Source organism: Crocodylus porosus, unplaced genomic scaffold (genome assembly GCF_001723895.1).
Source record: "Crocodylus porosus isolate Cpor-Errol unplaced genomic scaffold, CroPor_comp1, whole genome shotgun sequence".
In the NCBI taxonomy this organism is placed as follows: domain Eukaryota; kingdom Metazoa; phylum Chordata; order Crocodylia; family Crocodylidae; genus Crocodylus; species Crocodylus porosus.
The window spans coordinates 30,832,232-30,853,182 of NW_017728906.1; the positions used below are offsets into that span (position 1 = coordinate 30,832,232).

The following is a 20,951-nucleotide window of genomic DNA, read 5'->3' on the forward strand; positions in this document are numbered from 1 at the left end:
GGAGAAGTCAAGCTACACATTCAGGTGCTTATGATTGAAAACTCTGGCCAATTTCCAGAGACCTTGTTTAGTAGTAGAGGGTACTAAAAATTGTATAGACTCCTTCTCAGTATTAATAAGGCTCTCTCATCAAGAAATTAAGCATCTTGTGTTAAACCAGATGGCTGAAAACTACAAATAAGAGAATGGAGCTGCCTCTAACGGAAGACAGAGTGAGCACATGCTGCTCCCTGGGAAGTTAGCCTGGTAGTTTCTGGGAGCAGTAGGAAGACTGGAGAGTGCTCCTTGGACTTCTTCATGCTATTCCGCTCTCAGCAATAACACAGTGACAAGTCAGCAGTGTTTTCTTTAGCATTTGGCTGGGTTATGTCTATTTTAATTCGTTTTTATGACTTGCCATCTCTTCCCCCCTGAAAAACCAGCAACAAACATTGATTGTGGTAGTGCTGGATCAATGCTGTAGCTCTGAGGGTTCAGGAAGCATGTAAGAGGAAAGCCTGGTGGTAATAGACAAACTGTCAAGGGCAGCACATTCTTCAGGTGTGGTTCCTAGATCACGCATGCTCAAATTCCAGATAGTAAGAAAACTGAACATGACATTCGGAGGAGAAAAACAGGGAAGGATGAAGATGGCTTTGCTATGTACCAGACAAAGCTTGGTTCTTCTTCCAAAGTAGCACTCTGTAACAACTGATGAAGGCACTGCAGACACAGGAGACACGACCGACCCAGGCAAGCTTGATGTGACCCTGACATAGTGTCCCAGACAAATGTGGGGAGAGTGAGTTAAGAATGGGTTCAGGTGTAATGGCTAATTTATAGGGAAGTACACAGTGTGCATTATACTAAAAATTATTCAGGAAGAGAATGCAGGGGTATAGCGTTCAAAGCATTAAGAATCTCTTTGGCTTGAGACATGAAAACCATAAAAGCGGCTTTGGGATGTTTAGAGAAGAAAGAAGGAAAAGAAAAGAAAAAGTAAGAAAGTTTCTAGCCTGGAGATAAAAAGATGCAAAACTGTTTCCTGAGTTGGGTACAAAGCTCGACTGGCCTCAGGACCAAAATTCATTAGTGACACAGAATTTTAGCGTGAAACTCCTAGCAAACTCTTGCTATAGACTAAGTCCCTGTAGTAAACCAACTTCTGAGTGCTGCAATAATGATGATGCAAACTGAAATGTTGGTTGGCAACAAACTACAGTAACTGAGCCTAGAAACATGAAATAACCACAGAGAGGTTTACAACTACATCCAATATGAAAAAAGAAATGAAATCAGATTATTTTTGTTGATAAGACTGGTCTTCTTCGCCCCAAGAAATAGTATAGTATAGTAATATAGTAGGTTAGGAAAGATTAAAGAAATAAAATCATTTCTCTTTCTTCTACAGACTTCCATTTAGCATTATGCTTAATGCCACAGGACATGTTTCCTGTTTTCCCTCAATACATTTTTTGTCCAATGTGATGGTCAGAAGATTTCCAGAAGATGTCCAGTAAGATTTTTATTAGCAATAGTGACTCTAATAGCTGGCTAGTAGTTTATGACTAAGACAATAATCTTAAAAATATGCCTCAAGGAGCATGAGTGGTGGTGATCTCAGCTTTGCAACCTGGCAACATACTTCTAGCATGATAAAAAAAGAGAATGCCCCACAGTTATTACTAATGGGGGAAGATGGATATGCTAAGTCATGAGTGACTGGAGTAACTTGGCTAAGAGAGATCTCTCTAATGTGTGCACCTGAAACTTAATGAGATGAACAGGATTTCACAGAAAGGGGATGTGTCTACACATGTGCTTTACTATGCAGTTGACTAATTAGCTCCACAGTAAAGCATCACCATATACACATGCACTGGTATTAGTGCACAGTAGGTTAATTAACTGCGCTGTAAGGTCTTACTGTCAGGGACAGCAGTTACTATGCTGAAGTGCATGTTTATATGTCGACTGGGGCATGAGGTGCAAAAGTACAGGGGCTGCCTGCCACCCAGCCCCAAACTTTTAGCACACTCATGTTCCAGCCAGCCCCTCCACCTCCCAGCCACCTGCACCTGGAGCCTGGGGCTGACCCCCCTGAACCTCCACTCCTCCCTGGTTCAAACTCTTGCAGTCTGGGTGCAACTGCGCCAGCATCTATCATGGCACCTTAATGGCACATGTATAAGGGGCACTATAAGGGGCACCCAGGGACTATTAAATGCAAGGTTTTCCTTACAGGAGTAAAAGACAGCATGAGAAAACTCCTAGTACATATGCACACAAACCTGCAGGTTTGCGCTTAGAGGTATTTGTCCAAGTCAAGACTCAGATTGCAATGGTCTACTTGCTTCAAAGAGCACAATGAAGTTTAGATAACAGCAATCTAAAACACTTTAAAGCTGAGGAGATTTTCTTCTTACCCTCTGCAATATTCCATTGTCTCACACTGATTTATAAGGTTTTTGAAGTTAGCCAGGAGCTTTTGAATAGGGCCATCCCTGGGACAGCTGGATTGTATAAAATAGCATTTCTTGAACTCTGGCACAACATTCATCCCCTTAGGCAGAGAATAAACTATTCAGGCTTCCCTGAGGTCTGCTAGTTATTGAGAGTCCACAGACCTGGGTTAATTCAATCACTGTCACCAACTCACTGTCCATGACCTTGAGCAAATAACTGGCAGCAAGCCTCAGTTATTTAATAGAATAATATACTGGGTACTTTCCACAAAAGTAAATGAGGCAGTGTCCATTGAGCATACAACAGCCCGCTTTTCCAAATTTTTAAGTGATTCCAGAAATGCTCACTGTAGAGAGGTCAGTGCTCCCTCACCTTCCTCTGATGCCCATCTCAGATTTAAACAAACAATCAAACAAGCATTATTAGAGAAAGCTATCACATTAAGTATGGAGCAATGAGTGCTTAGTAGCAGTTTTGTTACCCCGGACATGGGTGGCTTCTGATTTTGATTATGAATAAGTAAAAGCATAAGGTATGGTAGGGGGAAAGGGTACGTGTCATAGATGAATAATGGTTTGTGCTAGGCACAGACAGATAAGGGGCTCCCAGAACAAACAGGGGAAGTGCTAGCTCTACCTTGGACTATTTAATTACTACGACTCTACTATATGCATTGCAGGAATGCCTAGAGGGCTAACAAAGCACACAGAGACAGTTACTGTAGCAAAGAATTTATAATTTAGGTGAAAGAGGTGGATGCAGCAAACAAGAAGACGAGGTGACAGGGAAATAAGCACATTTGGGCAAAGTAAGCATTATTCATCGCTCACTTTTTGGCTCCCTGTTATCACCTGACAGCATCTTGTATGCATCACAACAGAGTTAAGCTTTAAAGAGGGATTTGGAGGTTTAAAGTGATCATGCACAACACGACACAAAAGCAAAGCCAGCAAGCAAGGACCAAATGCTGCAGTCCTATTGCATGCAGAACTTCCATTTAATCCACTGAGTTACGCATATGTCAGGTGGGCAGGCCCAAACTGCATGGCAGTAATGTTAATTGTAATGCTGGGGCATGCATTACTACAGGTTCTGGGGGGAAAGCCCTTCAGATAACATTTTAATTGTACATATTGCTGTTCTCTAATGGCTTAAGTCACAAGACTATCAGGACTTGTAGTAGAGATGATATCTTTTACTATACCAACAATATTTTTGCAAAATAAAAAAATCTTTAATTCTTTTGCAAAAATCTTGTTGATCTAATAAAAGATATCATCTCTACTATGAGCCCTGACTGCCTTTTCCTCTAGACCAATATGGCTACAACCTGGATACCTTAAGTCACAAGAGGCATTTATACACATACTTTTTCTTTCAGGGACATGCCAGAGAGCCGCCACTTTTAAGAAGATTTGATTAATTGAGTCTGCTCTGGACATGAGCTGATGCACACTGCACTGTGTATGGTTGTATAAGCAGCAAAATACGCATCAGCATGCAGAAAATGGCAGTGGTGTGATTTTGAATTAAAGCACCTCTGAGGCATTTTAGTTCAAAAGTGTACCATTGCCATGTTCTCAGCGCTGATGAGTATTTTGCCACTTATACAACTGCAAGTGTAGCAGCGCTGGGTACTTTTCAAAGCGCCTGGCGGTGCGGCCCTTGCACATGTAAAAATGCCCTAAGGTCTCATTTCTGATTCTACAGGAGAAGACTTTGCTGTTGCTAGACTTCAAGTCAGCCCTGCACGTCTCGTATTTACTGTTTAATGTGCAGTGATGGTAACTACTGAACAAATCCTGCTGTTGGTATTTCCCAACCTGAAACCCTGCTCCATAATTTTGAAGCACACTATATTTTTTCCTTTTTTATGACATACTTGTAGCTGCATTAACTAACTAAAATCAACATGACTGAATACAGAACAGAAATTACTGGAGACAGCCAGCAGGGGCTGTCTGAGACCTATTAAATAATTGCCATTGCTTTCAAGAGAGAAAACGGGACAATACCAGCTTATATTTTTACTAGTCTCATTTACCCTATTTAAGAGGGAAAAAATCCTAAAGTGATTTTCCTCATCCAGGTACTTTTATTTTTTGCCGTGACTGACTCTGGCTCCCCTCAATTATCCAGTAGCAGGAATGATCAATTACCTGCTTTCGCACTGCATACAGGATTTCTCCACATCCTGAAGCATCTTATTTTACTAACACAATACTGTAATGTGGATTCCAGAATAGGAGAGAATCCTGATTAGTTGGCAAAGAGGTTAATTTCCCAGTAACAGGAGCATACTCTCCTTATTTATCTAAATGTAAATTGGACTAATCGGGTACTTGTTACATGCAGGCTCATACAGTTATGGTTTCTATGGAGGGCTGTGGTAATCTGCTTTTCAAGGAGTTTTGACACTTTTGACTTAATTTGTACCCTTCCCAGTAGCCTATCCTCTGTGCAACTCATTTCAATATTGCTAAGCTCCTAACAAATTGCAAGCACCTGCCTTTTTAAAAACAAACTTAATTTTAGTCCCGTTATGTTATTACAAAGCCTGATTACATGAACATATGCAATACTTTCAGTAATACAAAATACACTTTTTCTACAACTATCTAATAGCTTAGCTTCAAAATTACTCTATACTCCAATTAATACACTAGAATAGATGTTTACTGACTGATTCTGCCTGATAAATTCTCTTTTAAAGCTAAATTTGGGATTTAACGTAATTCTGTTAGGATCTACAATTCTATTTAGTTTTCCATCCAAATTCTATTCATTTTCCCAACAAAATGTTTCCACAACAAAACTATTTTCCAATCGTACTGGCTTTCTTAGCTACAATTCATATAAGAATTGTAAATAGAATTTAAAAAGAATTTAAATAGAAAGCTACCTTGGGTCTGACTTTACCACAGACAAGCCAGCTTTTACTATTAGTATGGCATTATGCCCTTAATCTGTAACTCTGGGCAAGTATTGGGGTTTTTTGCATAGTTTTTATAGATACTGTTTATGCTTATTATTAAAAGATACTTCATTTGTGCCAAAGACACAGTTGCCCTATATTTGAAAAAGTCTATACATTACCAACTATGAAAACACATACACAGTAGGGCAGAATTAACACTGAAAATATAACCTTTGCTATAATGTCTTGACTTAAGTGCTCAATCATGCAGTCTTACCAATCCCTTAACAGTTTTGTAATTGAATGAAACGTAATGAAAATCAAAATGAAGCAGGATATACTGACAGAGTCAGCAGATGGCACCTGTTCCTCTGAGTTATAATAGGACTGAATCTGTGCTCCTGCAACAGAGGCATCTCATCTTTGGGATGAGATAACATAAAGGTTTGTAACTAAAAATGATATACAAAGATCACCTGACACTATTAAACAAGAATGAAATACCAACCCTAATGTTTTGGCGGAGTTCCAAACCCACGTAATTACAATCTGACAGCATAAAGCTCCTGTAGTTTTAATTGTCCAAGTTATTTTTGACATGCTCCTAATGTGAAATAGCTACTGAATTTCCATTCCAGAGAAGATGGCATTCTGAGAGCTGGAAAAGTGATCTTTATGCACAGTGCCTGAAAAGCACTTATGGATCCTGCTGGCTGAAACAGCTTTATAAATAGAAAGTATTAGGAGAGAGCACTCATACTATAAACCAAAGAGAAGGCCATGAAATGTTGCCTGCTGGAAGTGTTCACATAATATCCTAAATGGAGAAGGTTCCATATGTCTTAATCTGTGCCATTACAACCAGTCTTTAGTTTGATTTTATTCCAGTTAATGTTGAAAGTTCTATGCCTTTTGCCTTTATTAATCTATATTGCCAGGTTTACTGTTCCTTTTACACCTACTCTCTCTAAACAGTAGCTTTCAACTTTAATTACAATGGGGGTACCTTTATATGGAGCCCTGTAGAAAGTATTCAATGGTGGCAATGGCAACCTGCTTTTAATTGCACTCACCAAATTAACCCTTGAGAACTCTATTTCCTTTTCCAAAAAACAACTATAAGCAGGCAAGGAATTTACCACAAGTGCCTTCCTAGTCTCCTAAGCCTCTATTTCAGTCTCAGGGATTCATGTGTATGATGCTTTTTGAAACAACAATTTCATCAGAACTACAAATGAAAACACCCAAGGTCGTCTGTACTAGTATAGACAACAACTTTACTCTTATTCTGTCCAGAGTACTGGGTAGTGCAACCAAAAAGCTCACTTAAGAAACTTTCATGTTTTAAAAACAACTTCTAGGGAAACTTACAAGTGGTGTTGTCCTTCTGATTTAAAAAAAAGATTCTCACTTGGAAAGAAACAAACCAAACTGTAACTTAGTATGCAATTCCTCCTTTGCAGCAAAATCAATCATTAATTCTAGTTCAGCCATTACTTTTTTATTAGTCTATTTGGATGATTAACGCTGTAAACATTTTCAAATAACTGTAAGTTAGTGGAACTGGTTTGGCACAGAAAAAGGTTCATCATAGGAGCATTCAGAAAGTACTGCCTCAAATACAGCTTAAGAGAAACTAAAATGCTGGCATATCATGCCAAATACATCTGAAGCCTAGGATGTGGCCACCTTTCACAAGACTTTACTAAGGCCTCCCACTGTTTTGTTTTCTGGTTTATTAAAACAAATTAAGATATCCATGAGACAAAAAAACGCCAACTTTTGGAACTGAAAGTGGAACCAAGATTTAAACCAATTTTTGTTTTTATTTTATAGAACTCAAATAATAATCAAATAAAAACCAAGGGCTGATTCTCCTCTTTCTTATTTGAAATTAAGATGGGTCAGTCTTTTTTTCTTTAAAAAAAAAAAAAAAGTTCCATGTTAAAAAAAAAAAAGAGTTTTGGATTAAATTGAACCTTCAGGGTTTTATGAAACTTGACACATCCAGACTTGGCTGTCTTCCAATTTGCTGGTACAAGTCCTTTCTAGCAAACTAAATTCATCACTAGTATACAACATGTTCAAACATATGATTTTCAACCATGTTGCTGTTGAGATCCTTTCTATGGCCTCAAGAGGTAGCACATAACATTAGTATTGTTAGGTGTGCAAACAAGATGATAAACACAGAGATTTAAAATAAGCCTTCACATTGTTGAAAATTCTGGTTTGCTATGGTCTTTCTGAGGTCTTTGGTCTTTTATTTTTCTGTAGTCAAGAAACAAATTAAAAGTTAAGAGCTGGCAAGGGGTCCCTTGAGATTACTGAGGGAAGCCTTGAGTCTCAAAAGGTTGAGCACCACTGGTCTAGGAAAAAAACAGAGTTCCCTGTAATCCATATAAAAGGTTTTTCAACATTGAAATTACGTGACCGCATGCCACCGCTGTATCAGTATGAACCTAGATTTTCTTTTCACCACCAAAGGCAGAACATAATCATGAAGATCAACTTGGGGGGAGGAATTCAATATCTCTAGGCTTGGCAGATTTCAATTTTTATTTTTTAATAAATTTGAAGGATAAATGTTTATTTTTAAGCATTTATTTTGGTTTTTATTGACTCAAATTTTCAGGATTGCATAAAATTAGGGCTATGGAGGGCAGACAATTTATTAATGACAATATACTATTATTACAGTGCAGTTTAACCGCATATCGGGACAAACATGATTTCTGTAGGACTGCTGCCATTTGAGTGGTAGAACTGCCATCTGTCCTGGCTCCACTTGCCCATGGCTCCCTTGTTCAGTTTGTCCCTTTCTCTTCTTTTGCTCCCAGTCCTCTGGGGTTTCTGGGAGTTGCAGTCCAAACTACAGTCAGAACGACTCTGTAGGATTGTTCCCCCTGCCATCACACACTCCATCAGACATCACTTTTAACACATTCCCTTTCTATAAATTTCTTTATTAGCAATGGAAATATTTTTCCTTTGGTCTGTATGAGGAGAAATCAACATTGATCAATGTTTACCAATAAAAATCAAATTCTGCCAGGCCTAAATATATCCCACTTGCATGTCAAAAGTAAAATTTAAGCAAATATTTGAAATGAGTTGCATAGTTATTACATGGGATACTATTTTATTTGCGAAATGAAGAAAATTAGTGACTTGGGTTTAAGTTCTATACAAATCTGCCATTATATTTTTTAGCATTCAGATCACTGAGCACTACAAACTGGGGAAAAATTTTTACACTGGAGACTGAACCACCTTATTCCATTTTCAAAGGCAGAAATTCTGGAACATCTCTGCTGTATAAGGAATCTGAGGTGATGATAAGCTTTGAGGTTTTGCACAGCCTGCATGATGTTGCCACCAGTGGCACCCTCCTTTCAATTTTCTACCTAGTTTTGTTCCTTTTAAAAAAAAAGGATACACTTCAAGCTATGTGACTATTTTGTACTTTCCCTGGTTATCTTGCTGCTGTGTTACCACAAAGAGCTCCTTCATGGCTGGGACTGGGCATCTGACAAAGTAGGACTGTTGCCTACAAAAGCTCATGGCTCTTTGAACTAGTTCATCTGTAAGGTGCCACCCTGCCTAGCCTTCTGCCCAGACTAACTTAGCTAACTACCTCTGTGCTTATGAAAAACATTGCATTACTTTTGTCCTGCATATGATCAAATCATAACAGAAGCCCAGTTTTTTTAGCAGAGATGGTCCCAAGTTGCCAAAGCCAGGTGGGGGTGCCCTTGTTAAAGAAAGAGGTCATCATGAATGTGTGTCAGGATATTTGCATACATTCCTGGAAAAGATTAAACAGAATCACTGACAGGAGAGTGCCTAAAGGTGTTCTCTCCTAATGTACAATCTCTTAGTTTGCAGCTCACTGTTAAATTTCATTTTTGATGGCATTCTTCCTTAACCTCTCTTTCTTCTGGTCTAAATCAGATTTTGGTCCTCTGCATATCCATGAACGTTTCTGGCTTTCATCATCACAGGAGCCAAACATTCCTCTAAAGTAGGAGACCATCAGTATCTTCATTTTACATAAGGAGTACTGAGGCACAGGAAACATGGTTACATTGGAAGACTATGGGAAGGGCAGGAACTGAACTTAGGCTTACTGAGCCACAGCCTACTAACTCACTTGTTCCATAAGGAACAATGTGCTTCCAATACCTTTAAAAATAGGCCTGTGCAGTGAGCTCAACTTTCGGCTGGTATGAAGCAGGTGTGCATGTGCTTCCATGGTGGGACTGCAAAACATAATGCCATGTACTTTACAATTTAATGGCGAAGGCTTCCTCACAGCTTCACTCTTGAAACCAGAAATCAGTTGTTAAACAAACTTATTAGGCTACTGGAAATGTTCATAGTTTTATGTATAATAAACATATACTAACAGTTCAGCATAGGGTTTAATCTCATTTGAAGGACTCAGTGAAAGGGAACTTGCTCTGCAGAAACTTTTATGAGCACTAGGATAATTTTCCTCTAAGAAGGATTCTTTAGCAGCACCCAGAGACACTGCAACTCCTTTACAGATACTGGAAGCACCCCAATATTCCTTTGAATTTGCTAGGCACACAGCCCCCAGGATTCCCCCACTCCGATATCATTCTAGCTAGCTGTCCAACAGGGGGACGAGATGGAGCTGAAGTTTGAGATTTGAATGGCTCTCACTCAGTTTTCTCCCATCTACATTTTTCCTTAGGAGTGGATAAGGGAGAAGCAGATGGAAAATCATCAGTACTTGGATTCTGATGATATTCCCCATTCATAGGTCTGACTAGCATCTAAATAGCCATGTGCTCAGATTCACCTGCAAGACTGTTCATCCACCACCTGATACCCCCTCAAGCTCTCTTCTACTGTTCAGCAACAACATGGAATAGGCCTTATCACTGCATTCAGAGCTCATTCTCCCCATGACATTTTATTGTCTTTAATAATAGAATGCAACAAAAAACAGGGAAAAAGTAGAGGATGGGATATTTCTATTAACAAGACTTGGTGGTGAACTGTTTAAAACATCCAAGATGCTGTTCATCCTCCACAGATTTCATTTAATTATAATGGTACTCTGGTAATACACCTCATGCAGGTAATTATAGCTCCACATTGCAAAGACAGCTCCCTTTTTAAAAGATCAACTTTTGTATGTACAGGATTCTCGCTGTGTATTGTTCCGGGTCTCTTTAAGATGCCATTAAAAGCCCATTTTTCTGAATGACGTCAGTTTACATCATTTAGCCTCAAGAATGACAGAGGTTGTCAGTCCTGATATTTTCCTACTTAAAACTAATTCAGTTTGTTTGGTTCTTTGTGATGCAACACTATGAAGAACTCAAATGGTTTTCTCCCAAAAATTAGATCACAATTTTTGCTCCTTGGCATTCTGTGTTTACAATTTGTCTCAAAATGACTAAAAAAATTAATTTAATCTTTCAATAGTCTTGTAAAGCAAAATATCTATATTACACAGATAAGGAAAAATAGAGTTCACTAACGTTAAGCGAGTTACTGAAAAAGGTACAAAAAAAAATTAGGAGCAAAGCCTCAGTTAGATTTGGTTTGATATATTCCAATTACCAGTCTCACTTTTCAACTACAATTTGTAGACGCTACTATCCTGAAGGGAACTATGTATTTATCTATAATTTGCTAATCTATTCAATAATTAGACCCTGGAAGCTAGATCCATCATGACCCTTATAGTATGGCATGACCACAAGTCATATCTTATCCTCAACATAGGCTGCATACAAGGTATCCAATACTATACCACAGACTACAGTGTTTTTTCATCCCAGATTTAGGGATGTCAGGGTCCACAACACAGACAATGGATCAACCTTTTCCACACTGACCCTCGTTATGAACAGCAGTGTAGAAAAACCTTCACAAGAAATGCTCCTCTATAAAGGCTTCTTTCATTAGAAAGACTCAAATTATTTTTGAACTTGAGACAGCTTGTAGACGTGGGACCGGAAAGTTATGTGGGTTTTTTCTGAGGATCACTTAATGTGGGTCTATTACTATAAGGGAAAGATAATTGAGAGCAAGAGGTTTTCGATAGGGGTGAAGGAAGTTGGCAAACTAAAGCTGATGATGGAGTATTTTTAATGGTTAGGTTTTCAAACTAATAGTTTCCCAGCTCTGGTTTTCAAACATTTGTTTTTCCACTCTCAACCTAGTCTTCCTTACTTTCCTTATTTGAAAAGCATTATTGTTCTACTTATGATGTAAATTAATCAGTGATCTGCAATCTTGTCAGGGTATTTTGTTTCTAACTCAAAACCAATACTATGTACTCTTGCGACATGATAGCTCACCTTTTAAATCTTCCCTACTACTGTGGCTAAGTAGAAACTCCTTCTCACACAATGCAGCTCAAAAACTGCTTTCCTTGTATGGAGTGATTCTGCTCCCTCCCAGGATTTTTTTTTAAATAGGAACCAATTTATTTTGCTACTTGATTATGACAAAATGTGTTCACAGGTAGGGCAAAACTTACTGAACCTTACAGTCTCCAAGATCCAGACACATAAGAGAGAGTGGTGAAGACTTTCAACCATAAAGATGTGCAGTGGGGATGGCAAACCTTATTTCACAATTCTCAAAAAAATGTATTTTTGATTGGCTTTTTTTTTGGTAGTCAGACAAATCCTTTGGATGGACTTTTTGGTATATATACCAACTTGATCATTTTTGTTACATTCTAAAGTCATGGAACCTGGGTGTTTGTCTACACAGGAAAATGTGCTGGCATTGTCATCATGGATGCTCTAGTTCTGGGTCTTCTGGCTCACAACTTTTACTGTTGACCTACAAAATCTCTGTAGTAACCTAAATACTATTTATTAAATAAGTATCTATCAGACAGTGATATATAAAATAACAGACCATTTTCTACAATGTTTAAGTGGGCTCTCTTTTTTTGAGGGCCAGAGACCAACTACTGTTGGATTAAATATAAACATCACAAATCCGGCTTCATTAACAATTCCATTCAACACCTATCCTGAAGTTAGTATTTACATTGCAACTAACAATCATATTTAGCACAGATATATGTTTCAAGATTTTAATCTGTCACTGAAAGTAGTGTCTGACAATGGACTGTTGCTCTACCAGTTTACTGGTTAAGTAAACTAGATTTAAAAATTGAGATAGAAAACATCTCTTGACCTCACTGTTTTCATATCAGCCCTATACTACTGCATTTGAATATTACCTTGGTTGGATTTGGGGGCATACACCACTCTGCTGATCAAGTTCTCTTTTGCAAATATGGGTGCAGAAACCCTTAAGTTTATAGAAAACAGCTTGAAAATGTTGACTCTTGCATGCTAAAATCAAAAGCATTAACTTGTGACCATAGGAAGGAGGACCACGTTCAGTATCTTCCTCTTTTTAGGAAGCTGAAAATGATTTTAGTGGCATCAAAGATAATCCCCGAAAATATCCTTGGTTCTTTCACATTTCCCAGACCATTAGTTACAACAACACTCCAACCCTACTAAAGTGATCTTGACACAAAAGGTAAAATTTGTGGTATTCTACTTACACGAGGAGGGACAGCCTGGAGAGCTGTGATGTAGTTCTCCAGAGCGATACGACGACGGTCGTTCAGCATGGCTTCTACCCTGGCCATGTGGGTCTCCACTAGTTGCTGTCTTTCGTTTGCTGCTTCTTGTTCCAGTGACTCCACTTTCTCTTGGAAATGCTGTTGATTGCAGGTTTAAACAAAGAGAATGTGTGTGAGGGAGAACAGTCGTTATTGATCAACAGCACAATGGGTGAATACCCTTCCTAGATGTAATTAAAATCCTTCTCAAAATTATGGAAGTCATCTGTATTTTCCAATAGGCTACTGACTTGGAAAATATGGCAATTCTGAATTTACAAATTTCCCACTGGCTTACATGGGAGCTGCAGGTGCCCAGCATTGTTTAAACACCTGGTTGTATTTTATGAACCAATCAAATATTTTTGCTTAGTTCAGCATGACAGCAAACAAATCCTCCATTTGACCCTTATGCCCTCCCAAATACCAAAGTCACTTCATGAACTTCATGAATAAGAGGGAAAAATAACCTCAACTTCAAAGCTAAAAATCAGTTTCTTAAACACTGAATAAAAAGGAAAAGATTATCACAAACTGGAAAAAAAAATCTAATTAGAAAAGGTTGCGTGGACAAAACTCACACAGAGTGAAGCAGCAGGCTTTAATAAGAAATATTGTATTTCTGGATTTTTGTGATTTTTTACTGAAATCTTCCCAAAACTTTGAGTATGCCAGACACATAAATTAAAGTGGCTCCGTGGACTTCAACGAGCCTCTGGCTCTTCTCCTTTTTGGGTATCTCTGTCTGGGATAGCTCTCTCCCACATTGTAATGGTTTTGGGAACGTGGACAGGGCTAAGGGCAAGAGGAAGGAATAAGAACAAATGTTGTACTTCTCTTGCTTTCCAAATAATTTTGGTGAAAAATCTGCACCATTCACTCTATTTCAGCTCTGAGAATAGTTCTTTGGAGCTCTTGGGATAGTCCAGATGCTTATACTAACTGACCACATCTGGGATGGCTGCAGATTTGTTTTGGATGACAGTGGCTTCCACAAAACATCTGTTTTCTTATGTCTACTTGGAACATAGATTCTTGAGAGGAACCAAAAGCTTCTCATGGCAAGCTTGAGCAGGGTTTATAGAAGCTAGGTTCCCAGCTCCCACCAAAGATCCCACTAAAAATATACAGTCATAACATCGTGAATTGTGAAGTTCTCCATTATAATTTAGGTGGTTGGGTGCTAAGTATAAAAGCAACTGAGAGTAACTAGCATCTGGCAATAAATAGCAACCATAAGAGCAGAAAATAATACTAATTCTCCACACAGATATTTTAAAATTTTATCACAACTGGCAGCCTTTGTTTTTTATTTGCAATCCCAACTGGCATGCATGTAACCGTGTGTGAGTGTTTTTTTAACCTGGATAACCGCTTTCTTATCAGCCTTTGGCAAGTTCTTTGCTTGGCGTTCTGCTTCTTCCCATTCCCTCATGACCTGCACAGAAACAAATTTGGGAGTATGACTTTTTAGTTTTTCCTGTTACTCTCTCATCCTAGAGTCTAGTAATGGCCAAATACAATCATTAAGAGAGAAACTTTTCTTTATATTCCTCTCAACCCATTATGGAAAATCCCCAGTTAAAACATTTAGCAAACAGTTATATTAATTAAATGCAAGGAATGTACCAGCCTGTCTGAACACCCTTTCAGGTTCTTGCATCATCATTATGAAGCAATGCAGTGCATTAACTGCAGCTGTTAAACTGATTATACAGGAGCAGCAGAGAAAATGGAGCTATTAGATGGGATACCAAACTGATTTATTCCTTATAGAGGGATAAGAAAAAGGTATAAATATGTCTTCAGTCAAAATGAACCAATTTCTATTGATTCTAAATGGCATCCATTCACATCACAAAGATTTCTAGATTTTGGTGAAGAACACGAACTAACCTTGATTAAAACAGGTCAGGAACTACATACAGTTTTTACTAGTTGGTTCTGATCTATGTGCTATAGACACCAAGAATTGGTCTTACTTATCTTTGAAATCTCCCAACAATGATATAGAAAAACTTGTAAGTTGGCTTATTCTGACCATGTCCTCTGGGAAAGAAAAAGCAGCATTCCCCTAGCAAGGAAAGGAAGGCTAGTGGCTTGTCTCATCACAAGTTCTATTATGTGCTGCTGGAAATCATGGTATATACTTGTATAAAAACATGGCTTAGCTCATGAACTTTCCTGCTATGTTTCTAGGCAGCAATCCTCTCAGATGACACTTTCTGTGTATTTACAGAGGTTCTTCCACTGATTTCACCTTCAGAAAAAAACAGTGGCTTTTATTTGTCAAACAAGTAGTGTTGAGGTGATATTGTAGATGCGATGGTCCAGAAATTCTATGACTTGAGGAAGGGTACTGTGATACCTGAAAGGTTGTTGGTGTCCCTTCCAACTATACAATGTGCCAAGAAAAGACATCACTCCCAAAAATCCTTGTCTCTTGCTTTTACAGAGTTGAAACTTAAAGGCATCTAAATCCTTTAGTAGACCTGGGTCTTATACAAAACAGAGAAAAGGGGCAGGGCACAGTGCAGAGCTACACAAGCCATACAGAAAAGAACAAAATAAACTAAATATGGTTTTATGATCCACTTTAAGGAGGAACTTAAATTTTACAATAATCCCTCATTAAGGTAGAAAGGCAACATTAACCAGAGAAAGCAATCCATTTTTTTTCCTATTGAAGGTGATCCAACGTATTTTAAATGAGGCTATTTGTTGCAATTCAGGGGTATTTCTGATCAGCTACAAGGTAAGGCAAGTTTTCTGCTGCCTTTTCTGGGCTTGTTATATTATTTTAATTGTTACTGATTAGGAATAGTACATCTGGGTATTTGAATGATGACTAGAAGCAGAGGCCTGCAATTATATAACTGGTAAATCATCACCTATTTTATGATAGTTTTGACCAGGATCTATCATTTGGCAAAAGAAATCCTAAGACGTGTACACAGCACATACCTGTTGAAAGTTAATTATATGCCGCTCCAATATACAGACACTTTTCATTGGGAAATAACAATCCTATTATAGTTTGTTACAAAATGCAAAATGAAAATATGAGATTTCACATGGAAAGGTTTGTAATAAGTAGTTGAAGACTGAAATGAAACACAGAGATACAAATTACACACTGCCCATCAGCAGTTATTATGTGTGACATCTTACTATCTCTCTCCATCAAAACAACATTGGAGAGACTTTGGGTCCATGATTATGTAGGGCACTTTGATGTACAATTATTAGTGTCCAGGGTGGTATAATACACACTAGACACTCATGTCTTAATTGTGAACTTGTGTCAGAAGTGAAAGATTTTGCTGGTCTTCAAAACTTGTATCATTCAGGAAGGTTCTGTTTTGAGGACTGAAATATCATCAGTATTGCAGGCTATAAAAGTCAGTAAGGACATGGGAACTACAGCATTAATTAAAGTCAGTTCAAGACATAAAATACAATTGTATGTGTTAAGGCTTGAACATTGGCATAGATGAGCAACTTTTAACTGATTTTTTCCCCCTTTTAAATCAGACCTTTGACACATTAAATACGCTTTTTGACACTGAATTTAGTTAGTAGTTTTAGAAAAAAATAGTTCTTTGCCCTCCAAACTAACCTTGAAATTTAAAAGCAAAGGCACTTTGCTAATCTATATGATGAAAACAAGCATTAAAAGCAATGAGATAAGGACATATTTGGCTAAACTGGGTTTCGCAGCCTGCTATCATTTCTCTAAAACTTTTAGGGTATAGGAGACAGGATAATAAAATGACATCTCACACAGCTGGAGTGAGGAGATGTAAATTCTGGTATCCAAAGTTCAACCTTAGTGCACTGAGAATGAATGGTTTGTGAAAAAGTAGAATAGCCTAGCTATCTTTAGAAGTAACATTCAACGTAATATTTGCCCAACTTGTATTTTGACGACTGTATTATTACAACCAGGAAAATCTGCAGTGACAAAAGCCTCTCTTTACACAGACTGATCACAAAAAAACTTCAGCTGTTACACCTGCAGCTATGCGTATGCATTAACACTACCAGCCAGACAAAACTCCTATCTTTTTTAGAAGGTCACAGGTTTAGAGAAATTATGACTGTTCAACAAAAAAAAAAGCCTCAGCATCTGTGGGAAAACAAATGACAACAACAAGAAAAATAATTCTGAAGGTATGCATTTGCAGAAAAAAGGCTGCCTCAGGACCATGAAGTTGTCCTGTATGCACTTATAAAGCTATTCTCCTTCATTGAAAGCACAAAGCTATCAAGGCCACACAGATTTATTGCACTTCAAAGACTTGGCTGTTTCATGCAGAGAAAATGACAACTTCTAGGTTGAGATTTAGAAGGCAAGCCATTTCAAAGTCAAATAGTCCTCAGAATTCAGTACATGCTGCATGAGACATACTCCTCTGGCAGGAGGGGTAAGAGGGAGTAACAAAAATATCATTCATTATTAAGACAAATTATAATCACAAAAATCCTATTATATTGAAACCTATATAATGTACTTTGGTGTTATATATATGTATATGCATGGAATACACAGGAAGTTTTTATGTGAGGCATTTCAGGTGAATTTGCAATCCTGCCTTGACAGACACCTATGTGAGGAAAAGTTTGATTAAGAATATTGAAATTTTGACACCAAGATGCATGCCTACCAAAGGGCTGCCATTTTAGGTCATGAAGTTTTCTTCTTCTCTGCTACTACTAGAATAGAATAGAATAATCTGAACAACCTCCAAAGAATCCTGGCTCTGTCACCACAGAGATACTGGTGATGAGGATAAAACACTAAGTAGTTACAGAAAGGAAAATGGTTCCTCCAGAATCTCAGTGTAGAAGGCAACAACTCAGGCATATGATAAAGGATAAAATAGCAACTGTTATTTTGTGTTTATAGGGGCCCTACCAGACCATGATATCTGGACAGTGGTACCATAAATCACCTATTTCTCAAGTGCAAGACATTGGCTTGAGGCCCATATTTGCTCTCTATCCTTCCTCCCCTGCTGCTAGGATTGCCTACTGTAGCAATATACTAGTGAAAGGCTAGTAGAAGACAGGTTTCCACACTGCCCTGGGAGATTAGCAATGGCCCACTTGAATTACATAACTCATAGGTATCACTTCCCTGGACACTGGGGCTACGTACAGACATTCAGAAAACTTGAAGTGGAATCTAAGTTGCACCGTTTTCTGTAAGTGGTATAGTTCAGATCGGTAGCAAACAGAACACACATTCTGTTCCCCTTTGGAGGAGGAAGGAGGGGAGAGAGGCAAATCTTAGACTGCTTTCCATCATTTCTAAACCAGTCTGTGTGTTGAACTTTTGTTCTGTTATGGGTATAGACTTGTTTCCAATCACTTATACTGGTAAAAGCATAACGTCTGTACCTGGCTTGGGACATCTAATAGTGTCTGATCTTTCTTGCAGAACAGAAAGCAGCCTTACACCATGTAAAAAGGCAAAACACACTAGTATGCCCTTAAAGCAAAGAATAAGTGCAGAATTAAGCTACCCTTTGTACACCTAAATGGTAGTTTTCTAGACATCTACCTAGATGTCTTTGGCCCTAGTTTTACACCGTGGCTGTGTAAGCATACCCAAATAGTGCTACACACTGGCCATGCAGATTCTGAAGGAGGACCTCCCATATTTTTGTTATTGAGCTCATTGGTTAGAGCACTTTGCTCAGGAATCTGTAGACGCAGGTTCTAGACTTTCCTTGCCCAGAAAGGGTTCGAGCTCTCTCTTTTCCCAGTGAAGTGTGGAAACCAGCACATCACAAGTCAGACAACCTTTAAGACTAAAAAAATAGCTGATCTTGTTCTTTTGTACCTTGTTTTTATTCATATATTGGAAGCAGAACTTCCTGCTTTGCTCCTAAACTCCACTTCTACAATTAAAGTTTGTCATTGAGCTAAAGAACTGGTCAATGAGCTCTGCTAAACTGGCAGAGCAAACTGCAATGAAGACACTATTTTCCTTTTCTGCAGCTACTGAAAAAGCTACTGTTGTCAAAAGTTGGGTTAACCGTTCAATATGCTTTGATTCCCATAGTTTAGTTACTGATTTCCACCAGTTTAGTGATTTGATTGTCTTTAAAACTTTAGTACTGCTTAAAAATTATTTCACTTACATTATTTTAATATGTTGTGGTAAGTTCAAGATGTTTTCTTAATTTACATTTTAAAAAATCTGATTAAAATAATAAAAAAATTGGTTATTATTCACCCTGTCTGCTGGAGATAAGTTGCAAAACACAGATGCAAGTTCTGCATGTTGCTGAGGAAAAAATGTATCTTTTTATCACATCAAATTTTATTCTATTGCACATCACATGTTCCCAAAAGACATGCAGAATTCAGAAAAAAAGATTTTTCCAGAGTCACGTGTGGCAGATTAAATTCTCCTAGAAACATACTGCATCAAGGAAATGTAGCATTTCAGGAGACTGTCCAAGTAAGGTAGCAGGAACTTCCTGGTGTGGCAGGCCAGCACAGAAGGCCAGACCTAAGACCCTCAGAATTATAGAATCGAAGGACCGGAAGGGACCTGCAAGATCAAGTCCGGTCCCCTGCCATGGACAGGAGGTTACTGGGCTCAAACAAGCTCAACGAGGTGCTTGTCCAGCCTCCTCTTCATAGTAGCTAAGGTCAGGAGGGGCCTGGACAGATCATTTAGACTGATCCTGTGCCACAGGCAGGAATTAATGCTGGGTTCACAAGACCCCAGACAGGTGATCATCCAACCTCCTTTTGAATTTGCCCAAGCTGGGGAGAGGACCACTTCCCTGGGAAGTTGGTTCCAGATTCTGGCCACCCTAACTGTAAAATATTGCCTTTTGAACTCTAACCTAAACCTATTCTCCATCAGCTTATTACCATTGTTCCTTGTCACCCCAGGTGGGGCTGGAGAGAAAAGGGCTCTACCTATTTGTTGTTGATCTCCCCTAACGAGTTTGTAGGCGGCCACCAGGCCCCGCCCCCCCTCAGCCTCCTCTTGCCAAGGCTGAACAGGTTCAGGTCCCTCAGTCTCTCCTCATAGGGCCTGTTCTGCTGCCCTCTCACCAAGCCAGTGGCCCTCCTCTGAACCCTCTCCAGGCTGGCCACATCCCTCTTGAAGTGCGGCACCCAGTACTGGATGCAGTACTCTAATTGCGGCCTGACGAAAGTCGCATAGAGGGGAAGTATCACCTCTCTGAACCAGCTTGAACACCTCCAAGGGTGGCAACTACACCACCTCTGCTCCGAGTGTGTTTCAGATTGTAGATACCCTTACAGAAAATAAGTTTTTCTTTATGTCCATTCTAAATTTTTCCTCAATTAGCTTGTGCCCATTGGTCCTCGTCCTCCCAGGGGGTGCCTTTCTGAAGAATTGCTCCCCTAGATCTTGGTGTTCACACTCGATATACCTGTAGGTGGCTATCAAGTCACCTCTCAGTCTTCTCTGGCTCAGACTAAACAAACCCAGTTCTCAGAGTCTCTCCTCATAGGGCGTATCCTCCAGGCCCCTAATCATATGGGTGGCCCTTCTCTATACCCTTTTGAGCTCATTCCCATCCTTCCTGAAGCGTGGTGCCCAGAATTGAACACAGTATTCCTGCTGCGGCCTTATCAATGCCAAATAGAGGGGGAGAAGCACCTCCCTTGATTTATTGGCAACACATAGGCTGATGCATGCCAGTTCTATTTGCCCTGCTGGCAATTTCCTTGCACTGTTGGGTCATATTTATCTTCCGGTCTACTGTCATGCCCAGGACCCTTTGAGATGCAGTGCCAACCACTGGATCACCACCCATCATATAGTCATGGTAAAGGTTCTTCCTACCCAGATGGGAGGACCCAGCACTTGTCCCTACTGAACCGCATCTGATTATGTTCGGCCAATAGGACCAGCCTGTCAAGGTCATCCTAGATCCTTACCCTATCCCCAGACATGCC

At 39.0% G+C, this 20,951-nt stretch overlaps 1 protein-coding gene across 4 annotated transcripts in view; it reads right to left on the reverse strand.

Moving 5' to 3' along the window:
* APP (amyloid beta precursor protein) overlaps nucleotides 1-20,951 on the reverse strand; it is a 357,591-nt gene that overhangs the window by 61,273 nt on the left and 275,367 nt on the right. For all 4 annotated transcript variants that reach the window (XM_019528781.1, XM_019528780.1, XM_019528779.1 and 1 more), the window contains 2 exons: nucleotides 14,362-14,436; nucleotides 12,939-13,097 (listed from right to left, as the gene is read on the reverse strand). In XM_019528781.1, the coding sequence (XP_019384326.1) occupies nucleotides 12,939-13,097; nucleotides 14,362-14,436 (234 nt within the window). The remainder of the gene's footprint in view (nucleotides 1-12,938; nucleotides 13,098-14,361; nucleotides 14,437-20,951) is intronic.